Source organism: Mizuhopecten yessoensis, unplaced genomic scaffold (assembly GCF_002113885.1).
Source record: "Mizuhopecten yessoensis strain PY_sf001 unplaced genomic scaffold, ASM211388v2 scaffold6135_2, whole genome shotgun sequence".
Lineage (NCBI taxonomy): Eukaryota > Metazoa > Mollusca > Bivalvia > Pectinida > Pectinidae > Mizuhopecten > Mizuhopecten yessoensis.
This window is the reverse complement of record NW_018406398.1, coordinates 24,466-36,660: the sequence shown is the minus strand read 5'-3', so window position 1 is coordinate 36,660 and position 12,195 is coordinate 24,466. Positions and strand designations below refer to the sequence as shown.

Below are 12,195 nucleotides of genomic sequence, written 5' to 3'. Positions count from 1 at the left end.
CCATTTTTAAAGACTTTGGTATGTCTCGGCCAGGGGACAGAACCCAAAGCCTTCCTCACAGGGGCGAACGCTCAACAAATGGCCAAAAGTGAGGCATTGTCAAGGGAGACATTAGGAAGAAGAAAGTTATTTAGAAAGGAGAGAAGAGATAAGGTCCCAAATTTAGTCGCCTCTTACGATCATGCAATTGGGGGCAGCAGGTACAATTCTTACGCCCTACCTGCAGGGACTCAGTGCTTTCCACCAGACTCTAGTTATATCAATATGATAAAGCTAAAAGTACTTACCACCAGACTCTAGTTATACCATTATGATCAAGCTAACAGTATTTACCGCCAGACTGCAGTTATACCATTATGATAAAGCTAACAGTACTTACCGCCAGACTCTAGTTATACCATTATGATAAAGCTAACAGTACTAACCACCACTCTAGTTATACCATTATGATAAAGCTAACAGTACTTACCGCCAGACTCTAGTTATACCATTATGATAAAGCTAACAGTACTAACCACCAGACTCAAGTTATACCATTATGATAAAGCTAACAGTGCTTACTTTGAAGGGGTTATAATCATGAGCATGTTTAAATGTTGATTTCTGGTCCTTATAACTATTATGGTCAATATACTTTTTTGCAATCGGCACATCAACTAGTAGAAATAAAAATAAGTTTCATATCCTGTTGTAACGAAGTTGACCCTCATGTTTCATGTTATACATATTTATGTACCACTATGGCACCTTGCTTATTCAATGAAATAACAACAAATCATTCTTGTATATTTTGTATGATTACATTTATTATTGATAGTGTGAGTCGTCGACAATGGCAGAGAGAGAGAGACTTTGAGTTAAATATGATATGTCAGATTTACGAGTGTTTAGGTTATACCACGAGGAATGTTGAGTGGTAATGGTAAAGTGTTATTTTAGAACAAAGTAAGGGCGCTGTGTCGCTTGGATGATATATATAGTTGTATTGTTGATGTATTAATTGAACCTTTCATATAAACCTTGATAATTGCATGTATTATAACTGTAGTTACCGTCTTATCGACGAGTCTTGGTGCGTGTTCTGTAGTGTGATGGAGGCTGCCATTGTTGTGAGAGTGCGCATGTACGGAGAGTGACAGTTGTTACGTATTTCCGGTCTTAGAGTTGCGATCACCGAATAGCGGGAGTTTATGAATGTTCGAGTTCGGTAAATAAACGCGATGTTTATTTACAGTTATTCGATTGGTTGTTTATTCTAGGACCGACATACGATGTTTTGATTTGTTGTTGTGCTTGAGAGTGAGTATAAAAGAGCGAGCGTTTGTATTTTCGTTAGACTTACAGACTTTTAGACATAGAGATTTATTGACTTTTACGTATACACTTAGACTTCATTATTCGGACATCATTTATACTTCTTTCGGCCTTTGAAACCTAAATTAACATAACTTATTCAGTCTCATAACTTTGTCACTTTCATTAGGAAAGCTTTATATATATATTATATTCTACTCATACGTGGATTTCTTACCGGAATTACAGTACCGGAGACTTCAGTGTCAAGACCTAGGATAAGGTTAGTGTGTTTGTTGTATGACTACTATGTAAAGATTTGTGTGAAGGATATTCAGAATAACATACTATATATGTGTCATTTAATAAAATCAGTCTATGTGGTACACAAAACTTGAGTTTACTTAATACTTCATGTTAGTTCTACAAAGTACGCTACCAGTACTACGGTTCAAGTCGAGCGTTACCAGCTGGCTTTTGCGAGTCTTGTGTAAGATCGTTGTTTTGCGCTACCAGCAAACGGTCTTGTCTAGAACTAGACGGAGACAATATTGAATGAAGTGACTAGGCGGCTCCGTTACACTGTGATTCGGTGTACCAATTTGGGTACTCATCATGGCTGAAAATCAAATTAAATCTCACTGCGAGTTAGGTGTTCTATTTTTAAAACAAATTACTAAGAATCAAAAAAAAAATCTGAAAATGAACCACCTTGGGCAGTCCTTGTCAAGAATCAATAAACATTCCAGATACAAGATCTGAGTTGTTAAATATTACCGATACACTGTCAAAATTGTACCAGTTGTGGTAGCGTGACGTACTCTATATGTTCCCATCGTACATGTGGGTATGAAGTGACGGAAGTATTAACCCTCCATACATAAATGTAACTAGTCCACCTACAGTTATGCCCATATATATAACGACCAGCATTCCATTGTCCAACATCTAGAATTTGTAATGTACAAAAGAATTTAGCCCTAATTATAAATTTTCCTTAGGTTAATATAATAATTTATCTCGACTTACTTTCAAGATCGCAGGGGTCATATATGTTAAAAACTTCAAAACGTATCTGTTATATCTAAAAATGTGTGCACATCATTTTTCTAACCTATCATGTTCGGGTCAAACATATGCATAGAGAACTTGCCATGGTCAAATGTCAATTTAGGTTATTCTTGTGAAAAAAACGAAAACATAGTGCTTCTGAAATCCTAGGAGTTCTAATTAGATATTTGATATAGATTTAATTAAGTTTGCAAACTTGTATGCTTATTTTACACATGATAACAGTCCAGGTGAGTAAACGACATCTTACTGTAAATTGAACAGCATGGATGGCTGAAATAAAGAAATACCGTGGCATCATATTGCAAAGGGATGGAGTGTAGAGAAGTCCAAGGAAATTTGCCAATAATGCGCAAATTTTTCTGTATTCTTAAGCTGTTTTTAAAAAATAATAATCTTGATATAATACTTTATGCTATTTAATTTATCTGTCAATTGATAATTTGTTTAGATAGTTATTTATTTGCAGGCTACCGGTATATTATTAATCAGATGACTAGAAAGTTAGGGTTGTTAAACCGGACAAATTTCTGAAACCGGTTACTCAAAAAATCTTCCGACCAAGTAACTGGTTAATCGGTTAGTATGTTAATCAAACAACAAAAAACAATAAATACATTATATGTTTAGCAAATGTTCCATTTCCCAACTTTGCATTATGGCTTCCGTTTAAAAACTCTTCTGGCTTTTTATGGTGTGGTCGGCATCTCATTGTAAAACCTTACTATCAAATACAAGAACAACATTCAAACGTGTAGGCCTGAGCGCTGTTTTTATTGCCAAAAATTCGGATTTCGGTCTCATCAATAGGTATAAGCTAGGTAAACATGGAGCTCCCCATTGAGGTAAATAAATGTCCGATTATTCAGTTTCTGATTTTGGTAAACGGTTCACGATCTTCCGACCAAGTAACCGGTTAAAGGTTGACAACACTACTTACTACATGTAGAAAGCTATAAACTTTTGACTCCATCTTGGTGTCTTTCTCAAGTTATGAATGGTTTTCATTGTTACTTTCTAGTTATCACATGACCCATAATGGTCTTTGTTAAATGTCAAAATTTAATTGTAGATTGTCAGCAAGTGTCATTGTTCAACCCTTAGTGATACAGGGGTCTCCTGTGATTCTCTATAACCAATATGCTTTAACTTCATGGTTTTCCAGGGAGGAATTGAACCTGTTGATATGGCTGACAATTGGTTGCCACCAACATTTAGAAAGCATGAGGGTGACAGTGGTGGCAAGTTTCAAAATGAAAAACCTCAACCTGGATCTACACAAAATCAAAGTAAGTGATATTACTGTGATCATACTAGGTACATGTAATCACAAAAAACACCTGGTTTCATTTTGCATTTCATTCTATCTGTAATTGAATTTCTGAAAGGAATGTGTAATAAAACTAATTTTTGAAGTTTTTGATGAAAAATAAGCCTTTTACATGTTAATGATAAATAATTATTCTAGGAAGAAGAAATCATTTATTCAGTAATTATTAATAATCATATGTTTAAGGCTATTGATAGGTAATGTTTATCAAAGTTTTCTATGTCACCTTTGTAGCTACTGAAGATTTCTCTGTGGAAAGAACTTGCACCAGGGTAAAAGTGAAGATAGAGAAACTGGAAGATGAGGAAAAAGAGAAAATGAGCTTCTATCCAAAAGGGAACAGCATCCTTATACACTATCTCTGTAAGCATGATTTAGCAAATCTAGCTGCGGAACAGGACTGGAGACTCATTCTGGAAAAGATGGACAAAAAACTTGTTGCTAAACTCCTGATTAAAAAGGAAGTCCTGATTGAGAACTGTAGCGATAGAGTCAGAGAGTTAATTGTAAAGGCTCTTCCCAACTTACATCAAGAGAAATGCTTCCTTTCATCTCTTAGCAACAAGGAACCTAGCGACAGAGACCAAGGTTACAAGGATCCGCTACAACAAGCTCTTGCTTGTCTTGTTCCATTGATCAAAGCTGGTCAAAATCAGGCTGACGTTCTGTATGACAAGGATTTGAATTGTCTGATCATAACAGGCCCTACAGAAACTGTCAAACAGTTACACATGAAGGCAAAGGTCAAGTTGTACAGCGTTACCATGGAGACAGTTTTAGAGTCTCCATCACAAGGATGTTTGTTGAGGACATTTAGAGTCATGGATCAACTGAGAGGTCAGTATCATGGTCTCACAGCGGTTGTACAGGATTGCAACATAAAAGTGACATGGACAGGAACTGAAGAGAACATCCGACAAGGTCGACAAGAGATGGAGAAGTTTATCAGAGAGATAAAAACGGACACATTCTATGTTTCTATGGTGATGAAGAAGCTGCTGTTGACACCAGAGATAAAACAGTACATTGATAGTATACTTCAGAAGGACGGTATCATTTGTGTGTGGCAGGTCATTGAGACCGGACAAATACAGGTTTGGTCAATGAAGGCTTCATCTTCCAAGCGTGTTGGGCTCAAAATTAGAGAAAATTTCAAAGAAGAGACCTTCTTAGTAAAGGACTTTCCGTTTATTTCAGATGTTTCAAAAGTAGGATTTGGTCTCGGTACCGCAGAGATGAACAATTTTTCAGTAGAAGAAACCTCTGACACAGTCCACGTAGCTGCAAAATCTTGTACCATGCAAAAGATTATCCAGTATTTGCAAGATTTAAAGGATAAACCAACTCCTGGAAAACAGCCATCAACCAACCAAGGTAACTTGAGAACAGAAAAATACTTATATTATATATATAGCAATATCTTTAATATTAAGGCAGGTCTGGACTGGACCACCAGTGACAAGTATAGGTAGCTTACTTGGTCAAGAGTTCGAATTTAGGCCTGTCACTGTTGCAGTGATGTGTGTGTGAATCCAGATTTTAAAACATGTTGTCTTTGGACGCAAAAAATAGAAAATAGATGAAAGTGTGTAGTGAACTGGGCTTTGTGACAAATAGGGACCAGTTGTGAATAGTTGTTTAAAGAATTGTTTTGCACTACTCCTTCCAAAGAAATTCTCTGATTTGAATGAAACATTGCACACACAACCCTTACAATGAGGGAATGTGAATAAAGTATATAAATTGGAGTTACCTCACTCTATTTATGGAGTTATGGTCCCTTGATTAAGATAATTTTTTTGCACATTTCTTTCCAAAGTACTGCACAGATTTGAATGATTCTTTTTACACACAACCCTTACATTGAGGTGAAATTAATTAAATAATCTGAATTAGAGTTGCTTCCCTTATTTATGGAGTTATGTCCCTTTGTTTTGGAACATTGTCAGGACTGCTAAAGTACTGCACCAACTCTAATGATACTGGGTACACCTAACACTTGTATTGCTTAAAACTGTTGTTGCAATTCTACCTTCTTACATTCTGCACTGGTTTAATGATGTCACCCATTCGAATGAAGGGAGACATATTGTATTAGAACTCAACAGGTTCTTCTGTTTCTGGTTTTTGTTCTTGTTCTCTAATATGATCTTGTCCCGACTGTAACTTTTAAACTGTTAAAGATATATGATGAAACTTGGAGTATACATGCATCACCCATAGCTGATGTGCAGTGCACTATCATTAGGTCACTGAGGACTTTACCTCAAGGTCAAAGGTAAACAAAAGTTTGATTGTTTCAAACTTTTAAATGTGTACGCCAAGACGATGCCAACGATCCCTCACGTGCACTGTGTCTAGTTTTGCTTAAACTTAGTATGCAAGTATATGATATGGCATTGTTAACTCTATCCAAGCATCATTGGCGACTATGGTTTCTATGCATTTAATAATTTAGCAGTTAGGCATGCAGTTCCTCTAATGAAAAGGTCACATAAAAATACAAGTGGTAAGTTAAAGATATCCTGATAAAACCTGCAGTATATCTGCATTTCTATAACTTCTGCAATTATAACACACTTGTAAATATATTTGAGATATTTTTATTCACTCTAATAAGGATACTGTTGTTATTGACTTTGAACACACAAAAAAAGCCATTTCTTGATGCTGACCACTCTTACTAATTTCCTAGAGGGAGATAACTCCGAGAAGACAACAAGTGGCTGTACTATAGAAGTACGAGGAATGGACAAACAGACATCAAATGACACTGTAGAGCTCTACTTTGAAAGTAAAAGAGCAGTGGGTCGTCCAGTTGACATTGAAAACTTTGATGCATCAAAACGAGAGAAAGACGGCGTCATCTTCATCACGTATGAAAACGAGGAAGGTAATATATCTGTTACTGGTGGACAAGTGATCTATATAGCGGGTTTCACCCTCACTCATTCCACTTAAAATCAAAACAAAAACTTTTGCATTTTTATTTTCAAAAATGAAATGTTACAAATAAGCTATTTTTATATCCCCACTGACAAACTTTATGTGAGTCATGGGACTTATACTGAATAACTACCCATTATCCTGTCTTTGAGAATTTTCATCTCTGAGGTGGCTTTCTGCCTGCACTTGTTAATAACTTTACCTTGAACAAAAATAAATACACCTTAAAACACGTACGTATTTGGGTTCAAATGTCAATGTACTTTAATGTGCATTCTTACAGGTTCAATTTTGGTGAATTTCTCACCTACTCTTTAACTCTACTACTCATTTAAGGGCCAAACACTCATTCATTCCGAGGCTAAATGTCAAGGTCACTTCACTCAATACAATTAAGTATTAAACTTCATTCTGTTTAGCGATATAGTCCAATAATTCTTAACCAAAAAATATGAATTATTGGCTTTGGAGCACTTAATTTGTCCTTTATGGCCACTGCAATGGTTCAGCTCCTTGCAAAGCATTTGGAAAAGGTGTCTTTGGCTACAATAACAGGTCTTGTCTATTTCAGATGCACAACTTGTTCTTGGAAGACAGCACACCTTAGACAAGTCTTCCTTAACTGTGAGATTGTTTGAGGCCCTGGAACCTGTACCCGGTCCTTCATTTTACAAGGAAAAGGTTTTCTTCAGGAACATGAATCCTAAAACGACACGAAAAGTGCTCGAGGATTTTCTGAAATCAAAAGTCAATGTGTCTCCATTAGAACTTTTATACGGAGAAGAGGAGGGTGCAGTCTTGGTTACATTTGATGGTGATCCAGGTATAAAACATTAGCCATCATAAGTCGATTTGTAATTATGATTAATACATTAGCAAAATATTGTGTTAAATAAATTAATGAAATACTCTCCTGGAACAAAGAGATTGGTAAGATTTTCAAAGAGAATCTAACTGTCGACTGATAAGGTGAGATGTCATATCATGTAGCTTTTGTCATCCCCTCGTCAACAGTTTTCTTAATCTTAAACTTCTCTGATAAACTGCTGAACAGAATTGCCCCAAATTATCAAATTTAATTAAAGTATCTTTGGCTGGTAGGAATAGATGTATTTTTTTCCCAGTAAGGGACGAGGGGGGGTGACTAAGGTGCATGTCAATAAGGGGTAGTTTGGCAATATTGCTTCAAGGGGACTTCTCTGCTGGAACTATAAGATGGATATCAACCATGTTTGGTTGAAAACATTCTCAGGTAGTGTGGATTCACCATTTTACAAGTGAAGGGACAGAGTAATTTGGATAAATTGGTATATTACTGACACTGACTTCTCTTCTGGAACTATGATATAGATCTCAACCAAATTTGGTTTGAAGCATTTTCAAGTGGTGGGAATTCAAAATCATTCTAACAAATTGGCTGATGAACTGGGGGTTGTATGACAGCAAGGGTTATTTGGACATATTGCTTTCAATCTCCTTTCTTGGGAGTGTGAGAAAATTATCAACCATTCTTGGTTGCAAGCATTATCAGGCCATTTCAAATCCTTACCTCAATATTTGAACAAAATAGGAACACAATTGTGCTATCAAAATGGCCTTAGGGGTTTGTTCTCTCTAGAACCCCGCTATACAAGCATTGCTACAATTACTGGGAATGACAAGCCACGTACAGTTATGCTACCAGGATTGGACCTGGAGTCCGGCCATGCCCCTTAGGACTATATAATACAAGGTGACTGATACAAGCCTCTTGTTAATAAGTTGATTACCCTATTATAAGAGAAGCCTTCATTACAGATATAAATCTGTCCAAACATAGTAAATTCAGATAAAATTAAAAATAGCACAACGGTACATGTCTTTTTCATTTCCTTCTTTTATGTTTTAATAGTCTGAAAAAATTCTGACTAAATTCTCTTTAGATTTTGAAAAATTGAAGAATGCCTGTCAAAATTCAAAATTGGAAAACTGTCTGCTGGAGGCAATGCAGGTGCCAATATCTCACAGTGTCCTTGTCAGTGGGGTCGGAAAAGGTACAAGTCTGGACACCTTGGAATTTTATTTTGAGAACAGCCGCAGAAGCGGTGGTAGTGATGTCACTGAGGTCAAGGAGATATCTGACAGATACTTTCACGTCACTTTTGAAGATCCTGGAGGTAAGGTTACTACACACAATGTAGATAAAACGTAGTACAGTGTATATTTGACCTAGTAAGTGTTCTCTACAGCTTTTTCTTGTCAGAGTGTACCATTCTTTCACAATAGCTGTAATTTACTTTCAATATTTGAAGAAGAAAAAATTGATTTCAGTGTTTTATTTAGTGCTGTAAGTGAGAACCCAGCTAGTACCCAAGTATGGGTCAGTTTTGATAAAAAAAAAAACAGGTTTGAGCGCGTACTCTAATTATATAAAACTCATCTTAATAGAAATCTCCCTAACAGCGTCTGTGTCAACAAAGTAGAGGAATGAAACCATCTAGGCCAGGTTTTTTTTAAACTTGCAAGAGATGAACACTGTATTCTTGCAGAATTTAATGATTCAACTTTTTTATCCTGGTGAGCAAATCAAATCACCCTTCATCCGCGGTCCTTCCTTAAACAATTCCCGTTAGCACTATTTTCAGAAAGCACTGATGGGATCTTTCTCAAATTACAGATGTAGGTTCCCCATGATCCTTAGTTTTTCATATTAAAGTTTGAAACTGATTGCAAAACCAAAATGGCCAACAGGCAGCCATCTTGAATTTGATAGTTATAGTTTGTATAAGCAATACTTTTCAGAAAGTACTAAAATTTCACAGACTGATCAGAGGAACAAGATTGCTCCCAGACAAACTGAACAGAGAAAAGAAAAGATAAGAGGGAAGAAAATAAAGATTGAACTGACATAGACTTAATGAAGACAGTACAATAGTTGGCACCAAGATCCCTCTTGGATCTTTTGTTTCTTGGAGTTATGGCCATTGAAGCTTTTAAATTTCTGCTTCAGAAGCTAGTGTAGGGGGGGGGGTGTATATCTTTGTGAGCTCCCTCAAAGTTTCTCTAGTTCTCTAGCCACAAAGGGCCATGTGAGCTAGCCTGTACTGCAGTGTCTGAATGTTGTCTGTCTATCTGTCAACTTTTCCTTTGAACGACAACTTCTGAAGAACTGGAAGACCTAGGGTCATGATATTTAGCCAGTAGGTACCTGGGTTGGGGTGCTATAAAGTTGTTTCATTAAAAAACCTTGACCTAGTTTCAAGGTCACAGGGGTCAAATATGTTCAAAAATTCAAGCAACAATATCCTTAGAACCATTTGGACTAGAGTCCTAATACTTAGGTATGTTATGTAGACTAGCTGTGTGAATCTTTTTCTGTATTACAGTAATTAGGTTAAAGGTCACCTTTAAGTGCTAGTCGTGGGGTCAAAGGTCAACATGGGTTAAAAAGCTGTAAAAATCTTCTTCTCAAGCTCCATAAGGCCCAGGGTCATGATATTTGGCCAGTAAGTACCTTAGGAATAGAGTGCTATCAAGTTTCTTCATTAAAATGACCTTGACATATTTTCAAGGTCACAGTGGTCAAATATAGTAAAAACTTCAAACAACAATATCCTAAGAACCATTTGGACTAGAGTCATGATACTTGGTTATGTTATGTAGACTAGCAGTGCAAATCTCTTTTTTTTTATCACAGTTATGAGGTCAAAGGTCAACTTTAAGTGCTAGCCGTAGTCAAAAGTCAACATGGGCCTCTTGTTTTATTAATATATAACCAAACTTGAATCCACATGGAAGCTTGTTTTTAGTTGAAATTTCAAAGGTGTGTAACAATAGTAATGATTCTAAACTAAATTTTAATCTGTTGAACATTTCTGTTGCAGTGTGTTATGCATGTATGTTTGTCAAACAAAATCAATTTCCTTACAGTGATAGACAGAGTCTGCCAGAGAACACACAAATTGGATAGGAAAACACTCACAGTGCAGACTTACCATGAAATGCTGGGCCACAGGGTCAGCCATAGAGGACCGACCTTTAAGGTCCCTTGCCCCTTGGTTATCAAAGATGCTGACCAAAATACAGTCCAGCACCTCATGTCATATGACATGACAAAACTGGAAAAACAGTTAAGTGACCATCACGCAAAACTACATTGGCCAGGAGACATTCCCGGGCACCTGAAGCTGGAGTGCCTGTTAACAGAGGATGTGGTGGATGGCAATAGACTTGTCATTTCCTGGGAGGAGGTGGTTCGAAATACTCTGAGCAATTTTCTGGCTCAGGCAGTGGTAAGTACACTGATACAAGTATTTAAAAACTAGAAAGGAGTTAAAAGTTAAATATTAAGAGTTATGTTTTTAGAAAGAGAACGCCCAAAGCTTACTTGATTTTATTGAAGGAATTCACTTGGACATTCCTGGCATTGTGTACATGTAGCACAAGATTTGTATCCCTCATCTGAAGCTCCTAGTTTCACTTTCTGTTTTAAGGTAATTGATGATTTTTTGCCTGGATTCTATTCCCATCTTTCATTCATGCTTATCAATTCACAATAATCCTAGACTCATTCATTTTGTCCTTCCAAACTAAATAAAATTCAGGGATAACAGGTACACTATGAAATTCAAAAGATTATTAACTTCTAATTTATTTTGATTTAAGATTTCATCTTTTGTTCAAAAGCAAAGGCTTTAATAGCTCCTATATACCAGTTCTTGTTATCGCTTTTTCTTAGAAAGTGCTGAATATAAATTGAGATACCTTAGATTGTTTGAAAAGTGCTGAATATAAATTGAGATACCTGAGATTGTTTGAAAAGTGCTGTATATAAATTGAAATACCTGATATTGTTTGAAAACTTGTGACTGCCATTTTTTTTATTGGTGATGTAGACAACAAAATCTCAAGTTGCCAAGAGATCTCCAGATGTCACAGGATCAATAAAGGACTCTTCAGCAAAGGTTTGTTTAGTAAGATGACCATGAGTCAGGTAACATTACTGCAGAACTAGTTTGAGATCTTTAACTTTGCACCCGGTGCAGGCTTGGGTAAAAAATATAAGATGCTTAATTTTTTTAAACAGTAAAATTATTTGAGGCACATTTCCGAACAAAAAGGGTCTTTTTACAGAATTCCAGACTAGTATGCTGCTCTCTCTTGACCTCAAGGTTAAAGGTCAAATAAGTGCAAATTTCTAAGGAAAATTTTGTCCAACCCCTAACCTTTGTAAACCATTAAAGATGTCTTGATAAAACTAAGTGCAGTTTATTTTCATCACATACAGACGATGGTAACGGTTCTGCAACTATTGGCAATGGTGCTGCAATCATATTACATGGCATGTCAATGTTTCATGCTTATTGAGTAAATGAAAAAGCATTAAAAAAAATATTTTTTACGTAGAGATTAATTTGCTGAGGATTTCTATACCATTGGTCATAACAGTGTGATAACTTTACCCTCTGTGATGAGATGTTATCCAATGAAATGACAAAGAGTCTTTCTCTTAGTGGTGTGTCTGTATGATAGAACTGAACTAGGTAAGAAAAGGGGCATAGGAAATAAGAATATTG

At 36.2% G+C, this 12,195-nt stretch overlaps 1 protein-coding gene across 1 annotated transcript in view; it reads left to right on the top strand.

The window, feature by feature from the left end:
• The window catches only part of LOC110451632, a 28,735-nt gene that overhangs the window by 1,075 nt on the left and 15,465 nt on the right, over positions 1-12,195 (top strand). Inside the window, exons 2-8 of the mRNA XM_021499750.1 lie at positions 3,530-3,653; positions 3,929-5,068; positions 6,390-6,587; positions 7,212-7,463; positions 8,563-8,796; positions 10,550-10,911; positions 11,515-11,583. Of these exons, the coding sequence (XP_021355425.1) occupies positions 3,551-3,653; positions 3,929-5,068; positions 6,390-6,587; positions 7,212-7,463; positions 8,563-8,796; positions 10,550-10,911; positions 11,515-11,583 (2,358 nt within the window). The 5' untranslated portion in view covers positions 3,530-3,550. The remainder of the gene's footprint in view (positions 1-3,529; positions 3,654-3,928; positions 5,069-6,389; positions 6,588-7,211; positions 7,464-8,562; positions 8,797-10,549; positions 10,912-11,514; positions 11,584-12,195) is intronic.